At 48.5% G+C, this 22,653-nt stretch overlaps 1 protein-coding gene across 1 annotated transcript in view; it reads left to right on the top strand.

Annotated features, from left to right (window-relative positions):
* Window positions 1–242: 242 nt before the first annotated feature.
* The window catches only part of GPR153 (G protein-coupled receptor 153), a 58,438-nt gene continuing 36,027 nt past the window's right edge, over window positions 243–22,653 (top strand). The window contains exons 1-2 of the mRNA XM_089665773.1: window positions 243–738; window positions 11,368–11,797. Coding sequence (XP_089521899.1) covers window positions 362–738; window positions 11,368–11,797 — 807 coding nt within the window. The 5' untranslated portion in view covers window positions 243–361. The remainder of the gene's footprint in view (window positions 739–11,367; window positions 11,798–22,653) is intronic.

The following is a 22,653-nucleotide window of genomic DNA, read 5'->3' as shown; positions in this document are numbered from 1 at the left end:
TCAGGATTGCAAGGGTCTTAGGAGTGGCCTCATCTTTGGTTAGTATGGCATTTGATATTACACAATATGGTTGGATAGATTAGATGATACAGATCCTCTCCTCATTCTATTGGCTTTGCTCAGGTCACCATTCTAGGCTCAGAACTGATGATCTGGTGAAAGGGTTCTACTGTAATTATGTTTTGCTAGTTTTACCAACAGCAGTGAATTCATAGATTTTGTATCTTCTTATTTTTCAGGCTATCCAATCACAATGGAAGTACTTTCATTTTCCGGGACATATCACAGCTAGCCTAAAGTTACCAGAAGATGCATTTGCAGTCATTGTTTTTTGTATCTGATCTGCGAAGCTCTTCTCCTAATGGTGCCTTCACCCTCCACCATGAATGATGAGCAGAGACTGCACAACAACGCGGTAGCCTGGCTGATTTGTTCAGGGATCTCGCTTCTAGCCAATGCCTGGGGGATTCTTAGTATAAGTGCCAAACAGAAGAAATGGAAGCCTTTGGAGTTTTTAATCTGCACCTTGGCCGGAACTCATATCCTTAATGTGGCCATACCAATCACCATGTACTCTGTGGTCCAGCTGAGGAAGCAGCACTCTGATTACGAGTGGAATGAAGGGGTCTGCAAAGTGTTCGTGTCTACCTTCTATACTTTGAGCCTCGTCACCTGCTTTTCTGTCACTTCCCTGTCCTATCACCGCATGTGGATGGTACGCTGGCCGGTGAACTACAGGTATGACTTATGAAGTGTTCCTGCATGGCGACCCCTTCCTGTTATCTCACATATATGTTCTTATTATTATAGCCAAATTTACCCCCCTAACTCCTCCCACAGTTCTTACACTACATAGACAGTAATACACCGAAACGTGCGGATTGTTCCAGATTGGTGCGCTATTACTTTGTGGAACGTTTCGCCGAATGGTTCACAAAATATCGCCATTTTTGTGGTGAAATTGGTCCCATAGGAATGAATGGCGCAATGTTCAAAACTAGAGTGTGAGCTGACAAATGCTAGAGTGTGAGCTGAAAGATCAGGACATGATTTCTAAACTACCATCACTCCCTCATTTTCCAGCCCACCTACACAAATCTATCAAAACGTTCAGCTATCCCTGCTGCCACTAAAAATGTCCACGGCTAAGCCATAGTCCTGATAGTTTTCACAATATGACCATTTGTTTGCAACTCTCGCCGCCCATTGACATTCATTGAAACTCCACTCTAGCCACCTCAAAGAGCAATTTCTAAACTGTGACTGTGCCTTCATTTTTAATATTTCAGAGACATACTACAAAATGTAGGTCTGGGTCTTGTGATTCTCACAATATAAAGCTCTTCGGTGTAGGATTTATCATTTTTAAACTACAACCGTTTGAAGATGGCAACCGCCAGTGAAGTGAGCAAGTTGGAGCAGTTTGTTTTTAACCACTCTTCTCTGCCCTTGCTGTAGAGTGAGTTGCCATAGGAACCCAGGTGTGTGAGCAGGCAGCAGAGTGACAAAAGCTAGACTGTGAGCTGAAAAATAAAAGTTGAAATGCATTTCTCACTCTATCAAGCTTGCCATGGGCACTTTTTACATATGATCAATCAATTGGTTAGTGTCATGTTTACTATCTTTACTCCAAACACTCCACCCAGTTACTCCGCCCACTCCAAGCTTTTCACAGTTACTCCAGCCACTCCAACCACACAACAGTTACTCCGCCTACTCCACCCAGTTACTCCGCCCACTCCAACCTTTTCACAGTTACTCCAGCCACTCCAACCACACAACAGTTACTCCGCCCACTCCACCCAGTTACTCCGCCCAATCCAGTTGTAGACTACTGGTGGAGGCAAGAACACTTCACACAATTTCCCCAGAAATTGTAGCTTTTCTAGTTTTATTTTTAGACTGGGGATCATTACGGTGAAGTGTTAAGCTCAGGGGTCAAGCTTGGAGACCAGTAGCTATAGCATTAGAGAGGCTCCAACAGACCAGCTATATAAGTACACAAGCAGGTCACACTGGTGGATGACATGGGCTCACCCGAGGTGCAAGGTTTAAGCACTAACCAGTATTCACCAGAGACCCTGATGGTGGAGATAGGTTTTGCTGTGTGCTAGTACCAGGTCACAGTTCTCAGGATCACCCCACCATGAGATGAGCAAATCAGGTCCAGTAGCAGATATAGCAGGTAGGGATCAAGCAAAGTGTGGTCAGTAAACAAGGCAAAGGTTGGTACCAAGTGATTGCAGGTTGGGATCAACATAAAAACATAGTCAATAACAGGGACGGACTGACCATTGGGGAACTCAGGCACTGCCCGAGGGCACGGGGTCAGTAGAGGGCCCCATGAGATGTCCCTGGTACCTTTCATAGGCTTTTTTGGGTGTGATTTGAGTGTGGGCGAGGACACAGGGGCCCCATGATCCCCTATTGCCCGGGAGCAATGTAATGTCACACTCTCCACCTCATCTAATCAGGGAATGCTTTGCATTCTGAATGGTGCTCATGTCTAGGAGTTGACCTCCTGTGTTCACAATGCAGCAGGGCAGCCACTTGGCAAGGGACCTAGAAGCTACTGGAGATGACCAAAGTAGTGGTGTAATAGTATTGGCTATTCAGTGATTTCCAGCTTCTAGAGCAGGGGTCTCCAATCTTTCTAAAGAGAGGGCCAGTTTACTGTCCTTCAGACTTTAGGGTTGCCTCGGTTGTGGCCGTTGGGAGTAGAAAAGGTCCCGACATCAGTGGGAATCAACCATGCTAGTGGGAGGAAAGGTGCCCCATTGTTGGTGTCATTGGAAGGACTTGTGCCCCATCATTGACATCATTGGGCCCCATTGTTGGTGTAATTGAGAGGAATTGTGCCCCGTTGTTGGGGTCATTGGGAGGAATTGTGCCCCTTCATTTGTATCAGTGGAGGGAATTATGCCACATTGATGGTATCAGTGGATGAAATAGTGCCCCAAGGGTCAAATAAAGCAAGCAAAGGGCCACAGTTTGGAGACCAGTGCTCTAGAGGGATCCCAGAGGTATGGTATATGCATAATTACCTTGGTCCATGGTGGGTCAATGTATAAAAGGTAACAATATCCATACCTGGAATTCTTCTTTAACTACCAGACTGTTGCCCTGGTCAAGAGTAGGCTGAAAAATGGGAAGAATGGCAACAAGCACCAATTACCGTATTTTTCACTCCATAAGATGCACTTTTTTCCCCCCAAAAAAGGGGGGAAAATGTCAGTGCGTCTTATGGAGCGAATATGGAGCGGCCGGTCTGGTATTTCAGCCGCCGCCACCATGTCAGAATACTGGGAAGTGGAAGTGTCAAATTCAGGTACCCACTCCCCCTCTCTCCCCAAAGGTCCGCAGTCTCTAGTCATCTCCTGTATCGTGTCCGCAGTCTCTGATCATCTCCTGCACTGTGTCCGCAGTCTCCGGTCATCTCATGTACTATGTCCGCAGTCTCCGGTCATCTCCTGTACTGTGTCTGCAGTCTCTGGTCATCTCCTGTACTATGTCCGCAGTCTCTGGTCATCTCCTGTGCTATGTCCGCAGTCTCCGGTCATCTCCTGTACTGTGTCCGCAGTCTCCGGTCATCTCCTGTACTGTGTCCGCAGTCTCCGGTCATCTCCTGTACTGTGTCCGCAGTCTCCGGTCATCTGTACTGTGTCCGCAGTCTCCGGTCATCTCCTGTACTGTGTCCGCAGTCTCCGGTCATCTGTACTGTGTTCGCAGTCTCTGGTCATCTCCTGTACTATGTACTATGTCCACAGTCTCTGGTCATCTCCTGTACTATGTCCGCAGTCTCTGGTCATCCCCTGTACTGTGTCCGCAGTCTCTGGTCATCTCCTGTACTATGTCCGCAGTCTCTGGTCATCTCCTGTACTGTGTCCGCAGTCTCTGGTCATCTCCTGTACTGTGTCCGCAGTCTCTGATCATCTCCTGTACTGTGTCCGCAGTCTCTGGTCATCTCCTGTACTGTGTCCGCAGTCTCTGATCATCTCCTGTACTATGTCTGCAGTCTCTGGTCATCTCCTGTACTATGTCTGCAGTCCATTGGTTCAGAATATTTTTTTGTTTTTCTCCTCTAGAACCTAGGTGTGTCTTATGGAGCGAAAAATACGGAAAACAAAAAATTATACTGCGTATCATGTCAGGATGGAGACAGTACTGAGCTGCATGCCCATAGAGCATAGAGCAGTCAGTGCACTGGGTAGTTCTCTTCTATTATGCCAGCTTCATCACATTCACATACATGTCACAAACACTTAGACTGTACAATCCCTTTAAAAACTAGTCAAATCCTTGATATCTTCCATTTTCTGATTCACGAAAGAAACAAAAATAGCAAATAAACACATAAATCAATATTGGAGGTGCAGTAATAAATATGTATCGATCTAGACAAAGCTACTCCGCTTCCAGGACCGCATTAGGCAGTAATTACATAGGGAAGGTGCCCGGGCAGAGCAGTCTCGGTTTATTATTGGACATTATTATTTTCCCTTTTCTCTTCTGGTAATGTGGAAATTCTAGATTTGCAAGGCGACGTCGGAAATCCAGAGCCAGCAAAAAAAAAAAGAAAGAAAATATACAATTTCCCAATCAATTCTTTCAGCTTGCAAAAAAAAAAGAGAAGTTAATAATAAGTGGGTAACGTGGAGCATATTACAACAAAGCGCACATTAATGGATCTCGCAGTCATGCTAAGAATGGACGCCTATAATAAATTCCCCATTTATAGCAGCTTGGCATGTTTATGTATGAGCTTTGCTGACCTAGAAAGCGAGGTTCCTGCAATGACCTTCAGATCTACAATGAATTCATGGCTCAGCGCCTGTGTAGTTTTCTCCTTGAACGTGGAGGGAGATATATCATGCTTGGATAGAGTGTTATATTATTATATGACGGGGGATAGAAGTTCAGGGACAGAGCTGGAAGAGGAGAAGTTGGAGTGACAATTACTCCTTGCAGGACTCCTTTTGGAGATGCGGAGCAGAACGTTTGTCGGTGAGCAAAGACAATATTATCCAAAGTAGGCTTCTTCGCTATGTCTGCGTGTCTTGTTATAATTATTGAGACCGTGGGTAGGCAGCGACATCTTAATGGCATCAGGGGCCCCTAGGCTAAGTAATGCAATAGGGCCCCTACCAGCATGCTCCAATTTATGCACCTACTCTCAAGAATTAAAGTATAAAGAGTATCAACACAAAAGGCACAATATTGGGATCAGGAGGGCACAGTACAGGGGGAGTCAGGAGGGCTTAATACTGGGATCAGGAGGGCACAGTACAGGGATCAGGAGGGCACAATACTGGGATCAGGAGGGCACAGTACAGGGGGAGTCAGGAGGGCACAGTACAGGGGGAGTCAGGAGGGCACAGTAAAGGGATCAGGAGGGCACAATACAGGGATCAGGAGGGCACAGTACAGGGGGAGTCAGGAGGGCACAGTACAGGGGGAGTCAGGAGGGCACAGTAAAGGGATCAGGAGGGCACAATACAGGGATCAGGAGGGCACAGTAAAGGAATCAGGAGGGCACAATACAGGGATCAGGAGGGCACAATACTGGGATCAGGAGGGCACAGTACAGGGATCAGGAGGGCACAATACTGGGATCAGGAGGGCACAGTACAGGGGGAGTCAGGAGGGCACAGTACAGGGGAAGTCAGGAGGGCACAGAAAAGGGATCAGGAGGGCACAATACAGGGATCAGGAGGGCACAGTACAGGGGGAGTCAGGAGGGCACAGTAAAGGGATCAGGAGGGCACAATACAGGGATCAGGAGGGCACAGTAAAGGAATCAGGAGGGCACAATACAGGGATCAGGAGGGCACAATACTGGGATCAGGAGGGCACAGTACAGGGGGAGTCAGGAGGGCACAGTACAGGTGGAGTCAGGAGGGCACAGTACAGGGGGAGTCAGGGGGGCACAGTACAGGGGGGATCAGGAGGGCACAGTACAGGGGGAGATCAGGAGGGCACAGTACAGGGGGAGTCAGGAGGGCACAGTACAGGCGGAGTCAGGAGGGCACAGTACAGGGGGAGATCAGGAGGGCACAGTACAGGGGGAGTCAGGAGGGCACAGTACAGGGGGATCAGGAGGGCACAGTACAGGGGGAGATCAAGAGGGCACAATACAGGGGGAGTCAGGAGGGCACAGTACAGGGGGAGATCAGGAGGGCACAGTACAGGGGGAGTCAGGAAGGCACAGTACAGGGGGAGCCAGGAGGGGAAAGTACAGGGGGAGCCAGGAGGGGACAGTACAGGGGGAGTCAGGAGGGGACAGTACAGGGGGAGTCAGGAGGGCACAGTACAGGGGGAGCCAGGAGGGGACAGTACAGGGGGAGTCAGGAGGTCACAGTACAGGGGGGTCAGGAGGGGACAGTACAGGGGGAGTCAGGAGGGCACAGTACAGGGGGATCAGGAGGGGACAGTACAGGGGGATCAGGAGGGGACAGTACAGGGGGAGTCAGGAGGGCACAGTACAGGGGGAGTCAGGAGGGCACAGTACAGGGGGAGTCAGGAGGGGACAGTACAGGGGGAGTCTGGAGGGCACAGTACAGGGGGAGTCAGGAGGGTACAGTACAGGGGGAGTCTGGAGGGCACAGTACAGGGCATCAGGAGGGCACAGTATGGGGGGAGTCAGGAGGGCACAGTACAGGGGGAGTCTGGAGGGCACAGTACAGGAGGAGTCAGGAGGGCACAGTACAGGAGGAGTCAGGAGAGCACAGTACAAGAGGAGTCATGAGGGCACAGAGCAGGAGGAGTCAGGAGAGCACAGTACAGGAGGAGTCAGGAGGGCACAGTACAGGAGGAGTCAGGAGGGCACAGTGAAGGCGGAGTCAGGAGGGTACAGTGCAGGAGGAGTCAGGAGGGCACAGTGCAGGAGGAGTCAGGAGGGCACAGTACAGGGGGAGTCAGGAGGGCACAGTGAAGGCGGAGTCAGGGGGGCACAGTGCAGGGGGAGTCAGGGGGGCACAGTACAGGGGGGATCAGGAGGGCACAGTACAGGGGGAGATCAGGAGGGCACAGTACAGGGGGAGTCAGGAGGGCACAGTACAGGGGGATCAGGAGGGCACAGTACAGGGGGAGATCAGGAGGGCACAATACAGGGGGAGTCAGGAGGGCACAGTACAGGGGGAGTCAGGAGGGCACAATATGGGGATCAGAAGGGCACAGTACGGGGGGAGTCAGGAGGGCACAGTACAGGGGGAGTCAGGAGGGCACAATATGGGGATCACAAGGGCACAGTACGGGGTGGATCAGGAGGATACAATATTGGAATCAGGAGGGCACAGTACAGGGGGAGTCAGGAGGGCACAGTACAGGGGGAGTCAGGAGGGCACAGTACAAGTGGAGTCAGGAGGGCACAGTGAAGGCGGAGTCAGGAGGGTACAGTGCAGGAGGAGTCAGGAGGGCACAGTGCAGGAGGAGTCAGGAGGGCACAGTACAGGGGGAGTCAGGAGGGCACAGTGAAGGCGGAGTCAGGAGGGCACAGTGCAGGAGGATAAAATATATAGTGTTGCGCTCCCAAACCTCAAATCAATATATTGTTAATTAAATTTGATCTCTATTATAAGGATCACAATAATTAAGAATGATGTGTGTAAGTAAACATAAATACTAATACACTTATAATTTAAATTAGTACAAATAAATAATGTGCATAACAAATAAAAAAAAAAATATAAACTATAAAATAAAAATAAAAATAAAAAATGTTCTGAAAAATAAAAATAAATATAAAAAAATGTCCCAAAAAGTGACTTTGTGCTGGAAAATCTTCAATCTACAAAGATTATAAATCGGTGACTGCTTGTGAATCCTCCCTCAAGTGAAGATGTGCGCTCACCTCATAAGAAGCCTGCAATTAGGCTATATAAGCTTGTGGTTCACCTCCTTTGGAACCTGCTTGTTTAGAACTCCTGCTTTAAGATATCCATGGTATGCGACATATGCTATAGGATGAATCTCCTCTCCAGAGGGTGCAATTCCTCTATATTTTCATCTCCATGCGATTATCCACATACAAAAAAAGATCTCGACATGGTGCTTTATCTTTTAGATAAGTATGACTTTAATTTGCTTGGGATATGGCACTCACATATAAAGTGTGCGGATAGTGGTAGCACAAATGCAATCCTAAACCGCCGCTGATTGTCGGAGCTGTGTACTCGTGGTCCGGCAAACTGACTCCCTCCGAGTGACGCTACAGTCCCACCCCTACGCGTTACGCCACTGGTCACGTGGCTTCATCAGGGGGATTTGATTGAAAATCAATCAAATCCCCCTGATGAAGCCACGTGACCAGTGGCGTAACGCGTAGGGGTGGGACTGTAACGTCACTCGGAGGGAGTCAGTTTGCCGGACCACGAGTACACAGCTCCGACAATCAGCGGCGGTTTAGGATTGCATTTGTGCTACCACTATCCGCACACTTTATATGTGAGTGCCATATCCCAAGCAAATTAAAGTCATACTTATCTAAAAGATAAAGCACCATGTCGAGATCTTTTTTTGTATGTGGATAATCGCATGGAGATGAAAATATAGAGGAATTGCACCCTCTGGAGAGGAGATTCATCCTATAGCATATGTCGCATACCATGGATATCTTAAAGCAGGAGTTCTAAACAAGCAGGTTCCAAAGGAGGTGAACCACAAGCTTATATAGCCTAATTGCAGGCTTCTTATGAGGTGAGCGCACATCTTCACTTGAGGGAGGATTCACAAGCAGTCACCGATTTATAATCTTTGTAGATTGAAGATTTTCCAGCACAAAGTCACTTTTTGGGACATTTTTTTATATTTATTTTTATTTTTCAGAACATTTTTTATTTTTATTTTTATTTTATAGTTTATATTTTTTTTTTTATTTGTTATGCACATTATTTATTTGTACTAATTTAAATTATAAGTGTATTAGTATTTATGTTTACTTACACACATCATTCTTAATTATTGTGATCCTTATAATAGAGATCAAATTTAATTAACAATATATTGATTTGAGGTTTGGGAGCGCAACACTATATATTTTATTTTTGCGGTTTATCACATTGGTAGTTATGTGCTAGAGGTTTGCGATCCAATATTAGAGTGCATTAATAAGGAGTTTTTGTCCACTTTCTGGCTCGCAAGATATTTTAAATATTTTACAGTGCAGGAGGAGTCAGGAGGGCACAGTGAAGGCGGAGTCAGGAGGGCATAGTGCAGGAGGAGTCAGGAGGGCACAGTACAGCTTGCTGGGATGCTGCCAGGCCATCCCGGGACAGCTTAGTAAAATACGGTTCTGTCTCGGCCAATCCAGGACAGTTGGCAAGTATGATGTAATGCAAGGTTATCAAATGCCCCTGTGGTTAGGTGCAGCGTTAATGACACACAGTCTGGTTGCAGGTAACTCAAAATTGTACTGAAGAGAATGCTAAAGTACAAACAGCCCAGTGGGAGAACTCCACCCCGGGGAACACTCACCGTTTTGTGCAATTCGGAAATGCAGCAGATGAAGATGCACCGACAGTGTCTATCTCAGAGGGCGTAATGGTCAGGCCATTCCCAATGGAGAGGCTTCCGATGAGGATGGGGTGTCCCTTACCTTTCCCTACTCATCTGAAACCTCTCCCTGCCGCTAATTACTTTCCCTAACAGACGCTGCCTAAGTGACCAGGAAACTATACAGAAACCAAGTTTCTCTTGACTTCCTCTCCATTTGAATGCCACCTACAGGGGAGAAAGCAAACTGCACCTGCCTGCGAGACTAATTCACCCTAGCAAGGTATGGTCACATTTCCCCTATCACCCCCCCCGCCATGTTGAGGGCATGCAATAAAGAGCTGGCAGCTGGTGTCTCCAGTACTGCAGTCTTGATAAGACTCTATGGCATTCGGCACTTCTTGGAATGTCTGATCCCTATGTCCTCCACTGTGTGCTGCGTTTCCATCCTCCGAACCCCTACATCACTGGGTCAGAGAATGGAACCGCAGAGTGAGGGGGAACACATTGGCTTCTGTCACTCCCGGAACTGTTAAATGGCAAAGAATCCTACAAAGGCTGCACATTGGAACAAACGGATGGTAGAAGACTTGGGCTACCTGAGAGGTGAAGATCAAAGTTCTTCTATTACAAGGACCATTTTTTTTTTTTTTTTTATTATTTAACCCTACAAGGCTTGCTTGAAAATCTCAGAGTTGTGAGGTTACAGAAAAGGAAACATTACAAAAAATCCTACTGAGGGATATGTCAGGGCAGGGCTGTGGAACGGACAGGTAGGCCTAGTGGCAGGGTAACGCACTGGCTGACGACAACCACCACCAACAGACTGAAGTCCCTCAGGGCGCGGAGTCTAAGTCCCAGGCTGCCCTTCACCAGGGCCCCTGATGGTGGGGATGGACTTGACGCAACCAGGGACCAGGTCGCGGCCCCCGAGACACCCCAGCTGCAGTAATGGCCGCCGCCAATGGCGTGTAGTTGGTGAGAATGACAATAGCGTAGTCAGACAAGCCGGGTCAATAACAACAGGACAAAACAGTACAGAACAGTAGACAGAGAATCACAGGTCACGGGCCGGGTTCAGCAACAGAAGGTCAGATCAAAGGGAAACGCAGAGAATGGTCTTAGTCACAAGCCGAGTCAGAATACCAGAAGAGTCACGAGCGTATACACAGAGCTGTAGCAAGACCAAGACACAAGACACAAGTGCAAAGAGCATGTGCAGATCCCAGGCTTATATGTACTCAGCCACACCCCTCTGGGGGATGGACCTCAGAGACCTGAAGGCATAAAAGATTCCCATCATGCTCAGCAGAAATCCAAGATGGATGCTAGCACATGGAGTAACATAACCTCTGGGAAAAGGTAGGACCTTGACAGGATAGTACACTACATTCTGTTCCCGAAAACCTGGAAGCAGGCAGCAACGTATGCTTACATTGTCTAGCCTACAGCTGCCACTCACTAGAAGTAGATCTACCGTTGGCAGGTGGCAAGCGGCCGAAACCCTGAAAGTGCACCAGATGATCGTAATGAACCAGACCCTTCCATTCAGAATCAGTCCGCACAGGACATGGAGAATAGGCTGTTTGTTTCCCCATGTCCTGTGAGGACTGATTCTGAATGGGAAGGTCTGGTTCATTACGGTTATCTGGTGCACTTTCAGGGTTTTCGACCGTTTGCCACCCACTAACAGTAGATCTACTTCTAGTGGGTGGCAGCTGTAGGCTAGACAATAGAAATCTGCTAAAAAGTTTGTTACAATCCTTCTAATGTATGTAAAATGCCCAGAGGGATTGTCATTTTTTTTTTCGTAATAAAAGTGGAGTAACATTTACAAAAAAGAGTGACTTGTCCCTTCAATTCTTTTCATGTTTCCAGGTTAAGCAATACAAAGAAGCAAGCTGTGCACACCGTCATGGGCATCTGGATGGTGTCGTTCATTCTCTCCACTTTACCGGCTGTCGGATGGCACAATCCCACCCAGAGATTCTACGCCGGGGACTGCCGCTTCATCGTGACGGAGATCGGACTGGGCTTCGGCCTGTGTTTCCTCCTGCTGATCAGCGGCAGCGTGGTGGTTGGAGTGGTCTGTATCGGCATCTCGCTTTTTCAGACGTTTTCTATACAAACCGGGCAGAACATAGACAAAAACAAATTCAATGTGCCCACCATTGTGGTGGAGGATGCTCATGGGAAGAGGAGGTCATCCATAGACGGGTCGGAGCCCATCAAGACTTCGCTTCAAATTACTTATTTGATATCTGGGATTGTGTTTATATACGACTTTCTCATGGGGTTCCCCATCTTGGTAAGTAGCTTCCTTAGAATGTACACAATGTATCAACACTTAAAGAGAACCAGTCATGGGTGAGCTTATGTAAGACGCCGAATGGTCAGATTTAGAAAGAAATTTTACTTACTGTAAGGATGACTCTTGAAGATTAGAGGACCCCGGGGTGTTGACCATGGCTGTCCTTCCAAGCACCCATTACATGGAATGTGAACAGTTTCAATACTCGTAGTTGATCTTAGGCTGCTGTGCCCACTCGAGAGCTGGAAGACACCAAGTTATATAGATAATAAAGACAATACACAAGGTAAAGTCAGGCAGTTGTCAGCACAGGTACACTTTTTCTTTTTGCCACCGGACATTTCCCTTCACTTCCTGTCCCACAGCCAAAATCTCTCCAAAGTGATGGAATCCCTAGTTGGCATCCAATTGGAAGATTTCCCATCTATTCCTGGGATTTAAAAACCTGAAAGGGGTCTAATCTAAAACTAAAATAAAAAAATAGATTTTAACCACTTCAATATCGGGCACTTTTACTCTCTTCCTGCCCAGGACAACTTTCAGCTTTCAGAGCTCTCACACTTTAAATCAGGGCTTGAAAAAGCTGCTCGCCCACTCGCCAGATGTGAGGGGAAATTCCTCTGTGGCGAGCGGCGAGCACAGATGAAGAAGCATGGAGCGACTGCACATGCGCTCCAAGCCTCATTATGAAGCCGAGTTCTGGTTTACAACTTACGGTTTCCGCGGCATCGCCATTACAGTGGCAGCGCCACTGAGGGGACACGTGCAGGAGAGGTCTGCTCTCCTAAATTGAGAGGAGACACACTCTCCATGGCCGTGGGGGACTCGAGGCCCGCTCTCCACCACCGTGGGGGACACGAGGCCCACTCTCCACCGCCGTGGGGGACACGAGGCCCGCTCTACACCTCCTTGGGGGACACGAGGCCCGATCTCCACTGCCTTGGGGGACACGAGGCCCGCTCTACACCTCCTTGGGGGACACGAGGCCTGCTCTCCACTGCCTTGGGGGACACGAGGCCCGCTCTACACCTCCTTGGGGGACACGAGGCCCGCTCTCCACTGCCTTGGGGGACACGAGGCCTGCTCTACACCTCCTTGGGGGACACGAGGCCCGCTCTCCACCTCCTTGGGGGACACGAGGCCCGCTCTCCACCGCCTTGGGGGACACGAGGCCCACTCTACACCTCCTTGGGGGACACGAGGCCCGCTCTACACCTCCTTGGGGGACACAAGGCCTGCTCTCCACTGCCTTGGGGGACACGAGGCCCGCTCTACACCTCCTTGGGGGACACGAGGCCCGCTCTCCACTGCCTTGGGGGACACGAGGCCCGCTCTACACCTCCTTGGGGGACACAAGGCCTGCTCTCCACTGCCTTGGGGGACACGAGGCCCGCTCTACACCTCCTTGGGGGACACGAGGCCCGCTCTCCACCTCCTTGAGGGACACGAGGCCCACTCTCCACTGCCTTGGCGGACACGAGGCCTGCTCTCCACCACCTTGGGGGACACAAGGCCTGCTCTCCACTGCCTTGGGGGACACGAGGCCCACTCTACACCGCCTTGGGGGACACGAGTAAGGTTTGTGCCTGGCAAGTAGGTCTGGACTCGAAATTTTAACCTCTGCTTTAAAGGACGATTGCAAAATTGACAAACTTTTTATAATTTTTTTCACACAAATTGAGCTTTCTTTTGATGGTATAATCATTATTGGGTTTTTTTTTTTTACCAAATAAAAAAAAAAAAGACTGAAAATTTTGAAAAAAATAAAAGTTTTTCTTCATTTCTGTTAAACATTTTGCAAATAAATAATTGTTCTTCATAAATTTAGGCCGAGATGTATTCTGCTATATGTCTTTGGTGAAAATAACCCAAATCAGTATTTATTATTTAGTCTGTAGGAAAGTTATAGAGTCCACAAACTATGGGATATATCTGAAAATCAATCAATCCTGAAATTATTATTATTATATTATGAAGTACCGACGGCCGATATAATTTCTTTGAGGCCCAAAAAAGTCAGGACGGTACAGATATCCCCCCAAATGTCAGAACAGTACAGATATCCCCCAAATGACCCCTTTTTAGAAAGTAGACAGTCTGAGTAAGAAGCACGGTAAGTTTTTTTGAGGTTATAATTTTTATTTTTTGCAAAAATGAAGAAAATTAAAATAAAAACAAAATTCACAATTTACGTAATTCAGTTTACAACATACTGTCACCAGTGCAGTGCTGCGTCGTCATATAACTGGTGTGACGATGATCAGAGACACTGACTGGTGACAGTATGAAAAAAAAATGAATGTAATAATTTTTTTCTAATTTTCTTTTTTTATTACATTTTTGGGTTTTTTTTACCAATCTTTCTTTTTAATACGTTGTGAGCAGAGTAGTATAATGTTACCACCAGGGCCCAATAAAATGTTTGCTCAGGGTCCAATCAATGTTAAAGACGGCCCTGGTTAAAACCAATAAAAAAAGCCCAGTGCATTGTTATTGCTATACAGTATTGTCACAGATCTGCTGCTGATCTTTCATTTCTCATTTCTTTTACAAAAGGCCAGTAGGCAAGCTGCTGGATATAATTCCATGGCTTTAACTTGCAAGATTCTGGCGTTATCTGTAATTCCACAAGATATGTATTCATGACTGGCTAATCCCCCTGTTGATTCAACATGCTACAATTCCAGCCCAGCCAGGCCATCTTTCTATTCAAGATGGGCTCACACACAGCTAGTGTTCCAAGTGTCCCTGATTTTCAGAGAAGTTTTCGAGTGACAGTAATTTTCAGCAAGATTCTGAGTCAACTGAGATTCTTGGTGTCCCTAAGAAGATTCTGAGTGACCCCAAGATTCCAAGGTCCCTAGTGTCCGCGAATTTCCTAAAAGCTTCTGAGTGACCCCAAGTTTCCAGATGTCCCCAACTTTGAGAACTTTTTTTATATATATTATATATATATATAAATATAAATTCTTTATTTTCAAACTCCAGTAGAGCCAAGCAAATGGTTACATTAAAAAAAAAAACATTACTGAATGACATGAAAGATGCAAATCTTAACTTGGAGAATTTTTAAGTGACTCCAAGATTCCTAGTTTCCATCACTTTCTGAGTAACCACAAGATTCCTAGTGTTCATAACTTTTTAAGAAATGTTTGAGAGACGCCAAGATTCCTAATGTCCCTGACTTTCCTAGAAGATTATGTGTGACCCCAAGTTTCCAAAATGTCCCCAACTTTCTGAGAAGGTTTTGAGGGACTCTTAGATTCCTAGTTTCCGTGACTTTCTCAGTAACCTCAAGATTCTTAGTGTCCATAACGTTTTTAGAAATGTTTGAGAGACACCGATTCCTAATGCCCCTGACTTTCCTAGAAGATTATGTGTGACCCCAAGGTTCCTAGTGTCCGTAACTTTCCTAGAAGCTTCTGAGTGACCTCAAGTTTCCAAATCTGCCCAAACTTTGAGACCTTTTTGAGTGACTCCTAGATTTCTAGTTTCCATGACTTTCTGAGTGACCAAAAGATTCCTAGTGTCCATGACTTTTTTTTAGAAATGTGTGAGAGACACATAAATTCCTAAAGTCCCTGACTTTCCAAGAAGATTGTGAGTTACCCCAAGGTTCCGAGTGTCCATGACTATCCTTGAAGCTTCTAAGTGACCCCAAGGTTTCAAATTTCCCCAACTTTCTGAGAAGTTTGTGAATGACTCCAAGATTGCTAGTTTCCATGACTTTCCTAGATGCTTCTGAGTGACCCCAAGTTTCTTTGTGTCCGTGATTTGGTAGAAGCTTTTGAGTGATCCCAAGGCTCTTAGTGTTCCTGACATTCCTTGAAGTTTCTGAGTGACACAAGAATCAAAATGTCCCCAATTTTTGAGAAGTTTCTGAATGACTTCTAGTTTCCATGACTTTCTGAGTAACCACAAGATTCTTAGTGTCCATAACTTATTTAGAAATGTTTGAAGGACACCAAGTTTCCTAATGTCCCTGACTATCCGAGAAGATTATGATGGACCCCAAGGTTTCAAATGTCCCCAACTTTCTGAGAAGTTTTTAAGTGACCACAAGATTCCTAGTTTCCGTGACTTTCCTAGACGCTTCTGAGTAACCACAAGGTTCCTTGTGTCTGATTTTGTAGAAGTTTTGAGTGACCCCAAGGCTCCTAGTGCCTTGTGTTCCTGACGTTCCTAGAAGTTTCCTAGAGTGACCGCAAGAGTCCAAATGTCCCTAACTTTCTGTGAAGTTTTTGAATGACTCCTGGATTTCATGACTTTCTGAGTGACCACAAGATTCCTAGTGTCCAAAACGTTTTTTAGAAATGTTTGAGAAACAACAAGATTCATAATGTCCCTGACTTTCCAGGAAGATTATGAGTTCCTAGTGTTCATGACTTTCTTGAAGCTTCTTAGTGACCCCTAGTTTCCAAATGTCCTCAACTTTCTGAGAAGTTTCTGAGTGACCACAAGCTTCCTAGTGCCCATAACATTTTTAGAAATGTTAAAGACACACCAAGATTCCTAATGCCTTTGATTTCCTAGAAGATTGTAAGTGACCCCAAGATTCCTGGTGTCCATGACTTTCCTAGAAGCTTCTGAGTGAGTTCCAAATGTCCCCAACTTTCTAAGTGCAAGTGTACAATCCATTCCTGTGTTAAAAATGGCTGTGTGTATAAGTGGGTGCTGCAGCAACCGTCGGCTGGAACCGAACAGAATCAGCAAGAGAGAATGTCACCAGCACACCGAGGATCACCAATATGGGTCCAAAAGTTTTAATGAACACATAGTTACAGAAAGGCAACATTTCTGAGTCTCACAGGACCCCTTCATCAGGCATGTGACGATGAAGGGGTCCTGTGAGACACTTTCTGAGTGACCACAAGATTCCTAGTGTCCCTCACTTTGAGAAGTTTCTGAGAGATCACAAGATTCCCAATGTTCCTGACTTTCCTAGAAGCTTCTATATGACCCCAACATTCCTAGAGTTCCTATTCTTCTGAGAAGATTATGATTGACCTCAGGATTGCCAGTGTGTGACAATGAATGGCCCGAAATTCCCAGTGTTCCTGTAGCTCAACTGCCCTTGTTCCCAGGGATTTTCGAGGCGTCTTCCAGTGTGATCTTCATATCCATAGGGCCAATGGTGTACTTAGGTTTTGTGCACCCCTAGGTAACACAAAAATCGGACACCCCCACAGAGAGAGCCTGACACCAGCCAACACCACACCTTCCACCCAAGAGAGCCTTCCACTTCCACCACCCTCCATACACCAGCCAACCCAACCCCCATCCCACCTCTCAGTGGTGTATTTAGGTTTCATGGTGCCCTAGGCAACACAAAAATTGGCTCTCACACCCCCCCACAGAGAGACCCTGACACCGAGCAGCACCCCCCTCCCCCACGAAGAGAGCCTGCCATTGACCAACAACACCCCAGCCCCCAACCCCCCTACCCCCACCCGAGACAGCCTTCCACTAACACCGCCCCCCATACACTGGCAATGCCCCCCCCCGACCCTGCGAGAGAGAAGACACTCACCTTCACAGCTCCGGACTTTCCCGGGAACAAGAGTCAGGCTTTGCACACACCATCAAGAAGCCTGCAGCCTCTCTCAGATCCCACCTGGCCCCAATGCTGCATGTGTCCCCTCTTCCACCCCTTCCTTTGGGGGGCAGTGCTGCCCCCCTGAAAAATGCCGTTGGCCCCCTGACAGATGCCGCTGCCCCCCTGAAAAAGTCCGCCCTAGGCAAATGCCTTGTTTGCCTTGTGGTAAATACACCCCTGCCACCTCCCAGCGAAAGAGAGAAAGACACTCACCTTCACAGCTCCAGACGTCCCCTGGAATAAGAGTCAGGCTCTGCATACACCATCAAGGAGCCCGTAGCCTCTCTTGGATCCCACTCGGTCTCCATGCAGCGTGTGTCCCTTCTTCTGTCTCTTCTTCCAGGGGACAGTGCTGCCCCCCTGAAAGGTGCCACCCTAGGCAAATGCCTTGTGTGCCTTGTGGTAAATACACCCCTGCATATGGTTGTCTAGGTTATCCCTGATGTTTCCTCTGACCATTCAAGTGTACTTGTGCCTTGGTTTCCCTTGTGTTCCTTTTCCAGCTTTCAGCCTTCCTGCACCTCTGGGATCCTCTGAATCTCAGCCTGTCTTTCCCCATCAGTACTGTACTGTGTCTGCAGTCTGCTTCAGGGTTACAATTGATTTCTCACAGACCACAAATACCACCTTTCTCTATACATTCAGTTTTCATGTAATTTTCATAGCCAGCCAAGCACAGGAGTGACCATCATTGGCCCGTCATGAAGCCTCCACCTTTCCCATGGCAGGTTCTCGTACCATTTAGCGGTCCAGACAGAGATGATATGAGAACGGTAGAACGGCGCAATGAGCAGCCACATTAACATCAACATGACTTTCATTTAGACGAGAACATAAAAGCTTTTCTGGCAAAGATTGCACAAACTTCCACCCACGGGGGAAGAACAATGAATATATATTGCTGGATCCTCTCCAGCTTCCTATGAAATGGGAGTCATGTTTAATTCATCCAGTTTTTCCACTAATTTTCACTGGAAAACGGAGAGTAAGAAAAAATAAAAGATAATAAAATATATAGATAGCAAGAGATCCAGACAGACAGAGAGACAGACAGTCGAGGACAGACAGAGAGACAGACAGTCGAGGACAGACAGAGAGACAGACAGTGGAGGACAGAGAGACAGACAGTCGATGACAGACAGACAGACAGTTGAGGACAGACAGACAGACAGTCGAGGACAGACAGAGAGACAGACAGTCGAGGACAGACAGACAGTCGAGAACAGACAGAGAGACAGACAGTCAAGGACAGACAGACAGAGAGACAGACAGTCAAGGACAAACAGACAGTGGATGACAGAGAGACAGACAGTCAAGGAGAGACAGACAGACAGTTGAGGACAGACAGAGAGACAGACAGCGGAGGACAGACAGACAGTGGAGGACAGACAGACAGTGGAGGACAGACAGACAGTGGAGGACAGACAGACAGAGAGACAGACAGACAGTGGAGGACAGACAGACAGACAGTGGAGGACAGACAGACAGTGGAGGACAGACAGACAGTCAAGAACAGACAGACAGAGACAGACAGACAGTCAAGGACAGACAGACAGTCGAGGACAGACAGACAGTTGAGGACAGACAGTGGAGGACAGACAGACAGACAGTGGAGGACAGACAGACAGTCGAGGACAGACAGTCGAGAACAGACAGACAGTTGAAGACAGACAGACAGTCAAGGACAGAGAGACAGACAGTCAAGGACAGACAGACAGACAGTCGAGGACAGACAGTGGATGACAGACAGACAGTAGAGGACAGACAGACAGAGAGACAGATAGTCAAGGACAGACAGACAGTCGAGGACAGACCGACAGACAGACAGTGGAGGACAGATAGACAGACAGTGGAGGACAGACAGACAGAGAGACAGATAGTCAAGGACAGACAGACAGTCGAGGACAGACAGACAGTGGAGGACAGACAGACAGAGAGACAGACAGTTGAGGACAGACAGAGAGACAGACAGTTGAGGACAGACAGAGAGACAGACAGACAGTCGAGGGCAGACAGACAGTCGAGGACAGACAGTCGAGGATAGACAGAGAGACAGACAGACAGTCGAGGAAAGACAGACAGTCGAGGACAGACAGACAGACAGTCGAGGACAAACAGACAGAGAGACAGACAGTCGAGGACAGACAGACAGTCGAGGACAGACAGACAGAGAGACAGACAGTGGAGGACAGACAGACAGAGAGACAGACAGTCGAGGACAGACAGACAGAGAGACAGACAGTCGAGGACAGACAAACAGAGAGACAGTCGAGAACAGACAGTCGAGGACAGACAATCAAGGACAGACAGAGACAGTCGAGGACAGACAGTCGAGGACAGGCAGACAGTGGAGGACAGACAGAGACAGACAGACAGTCGAGGACAGACAGACAGTTGAGGACAGACAGACAGTTGAGGACAGACAGACAGAGACAGACAATCGAGGACAGACAGACAGACAGTTGAGGACAGACAGACAGTGGAAGTCAGACAGACAGACAGTCAAGGACAGACAGAGAGACAGACAGACAGTCGAGGACAGACAGACAGAGAGACAGATAGTCGAGGACAGACAGACAGAGAGACAGTTGAGAACAGACAGTCGAGGACAGAGAGACAGACAGTGGAGGACAGACAGAGAGACAGACAGTCGAGGACAGACAGAGAGACAGACAGTCGAGGACAGACAGTCGAGGACAGACAGTCAAGGACAGACAGTTGATGACAGACAGTCGAGGACAGACAGTGGAGGACAGACAGACAGAGAGACAGACAGTGGAGGACAGACAGACAGAGAGACAGACAGTCGAGGACAGACAGAGAGACAGACAGTCGATGACAGACAGTCGAGGACAGACAGTCGAGGACAGACAGACAGTCGAGGACAGACAGACAGAGAGACAGACAGTCGAGAACAGACAGACAGAGAGACAGACAGTGGAGGACAGACAGACAGAGAGACAGACAGTGGAGGACAGACAGAGAGACAGACAGTCGAGGACAGACAGAGAGACAGACAGTCGAGGACAGACAGTCGAGGGCAGACAGTCGAGGACAGACAGACAGTGGGGGACAGACAGACAGAGAGACAGACAGTGGAGGACAGACAGACAGAGAGACAGACAGTGGAGGACAGACAGACAGTGGAGGACAGACAGACAGTCGAGTATAGACAGACAGAGAGGCAGACAGTTGAGGACAGACAGACAGAGAGACAGACAGTTGAGGACAGACAGACAGAGAGACAGTTGAGAACAGACAGTCGAGGACAGAGAGACAGACAGTGGAGGACAGACAGAGAGACAGACAGTCGAGGACAGACAGAGAGACAGACAGTCGAGGACAGACAGTCGAGGACAGACAGTCGAGGACAGACAGACAGTCGAGGACAGACAGACAGAGAGACAGACAGTCGAGAACAGACAGACCGAGAGACAGACAGTGGAGGACAGACAGACAGAGAGACAGACAGTGGAGGACAGACAGACAGTGGAGGACAGACAGACAGTGGAGGACAGACAGACAGTCGAGGATAGACAGACAGAGAGGCAGTTGAGGACAGACAGACAGAGAGACAGACAGTCGAGGACAGACAGACAGTCGAGGACAGACAGACAGAGAGAAAGACAGTGGAGGACAGACAGACAGACAGTGGAGGACAGACAGTCGAGGACAGACAGAGAGACAGACAGTCGAGGACAGACAGACAGTGAGACAGACAGTCGAGGACAGACAGAGAGACAGTCGAGGACAGACAGAGAGACAGACAGTGGAGGACAGACAGACAGTGGAGGACAGACAGAGAGACAGACAGTGGAGGACAGACAGAGAGACAGACAGTGGAGGACAGACAGACAGACAGACAGTGGAGGACAGACAGAGAGACAGACAGTGGAGGACAGACAGACAGTGGAGGACAGACAGAGAGACAGACAGTGGAGGACAGACAGACAGTGGAGGACAGACAGAGAGACAGACAGTCGAGGACAGACAGAGAGACAGACAGACAGACAGTCGAGGACAGACAGAGAGACAGACAGTGGAGGACAGACAGACAGACGATGTCGGGGATCGCCGCGCCGCTGGGCTCGGCGCAGGCGCAGTGCGCCACCCTGTGCAGGAACGCGGGCGCCGGGACCTGGCCGACCCCGGCAACCAAGTTCGCGCATGCGCAGTAGAGATCGCGGGCGCTCGCCTGGCACCAATGACAGCGCAGGGCGGGATATTTAAACGGCCCTGAGCTGTCATTCAGTGCCTTCTGGTCTCCTTGTATCCTGTGAACCTGTTGTAGTAAGTTGCTGACCCGGATTGTGCCCTGACCTTGCTGTTTTCTCCTGTTCTTGACCCTTGCTTGCCTGACCTCTCTCCTGAATGCCCCCTATTGGATCTGACCTGCTGTTGCTGACCTGGCGTGTGACCCGACTATTCTTTGCCCGCTGCTCTGTATCGCACCGTCCCCATAGTTACCGACTCGGCTTGTATGACCTTGCACTTGCTCAGCCATCCATCCATCCCTCTCAACGGGGTCTCCAGACCTCCTCATACCTGGCTCTCTCCCGTGGGAGCCCCTGGCGAATACCCCTACCACTGACGGGTGTCCTCAGTAGTCACGACCTGGTCCTGGGGTACTCCAAGTCCATCCCCACCATCAGGGGCTCTGGTGAACGAGTACTCTGGGGCTTAGACTCCGTACGCTGGGAACGACCGATCAGTGGAGTGCTAGTGGTACCGCCAGGCGGTCCCTTACAGACGAGGACAGACAGACAGACAGACAGTGGAGGACAGACAGAGAGACAGACAGTCGAGGACAGACAGACAGACGAGGACAGACAGACAGACAGACAGTGGAGGACAGACAGAGAGACAGACAGTCGAGGACAGACAGAGAGACAGACAGACAGACAGACAGTGGAGGACAGACAGAGAGACAGACAGTGGAGGACAGACAGAGAGACAGACAGTCGAGGACAGACAGAGAGACAGACAGACAGACAGACAGTGGAGGACAGACAGAGAGACAGACAGTCGAGGACAGAGAAGAGAACAAAAGAAGGAGATAAATAGAAAAGGTTGGAGTCACTTCCAACACACGTGTTGTGTTTCCGGTGTGATGAGTGTTCAGTTGTCATATGTGCATTATAGGCACGTTGTCATTGAACTCTATAGAACGTGCATGTCAGGATCCATCGCGGCGCGCGGCTCTGCGCAGGCGCAGTGTGCCGATTTGCACCAGCGTGCGGGCACTAGGTCCTGGGCG

Source organism: Staurois parvus, unplaced genomic scaffold (genome assembly GCF_062004578.1).
Source record: "Staurois parvus isolate SC_StPar_1 unplaced genomic scaffold, SC_StPar_1.0 ptg002336l, whole genome shotgun sequence".
NCBI lineage: Eukaryota > Metazoa > Chordata > Amphibia > Anura > Ranidae > Staurois > Staurois parvus.
Note: the sequence above shows the minus strand (reverse complement) of the source record. Positions and strands in the feature narration are given on the sequence as shown.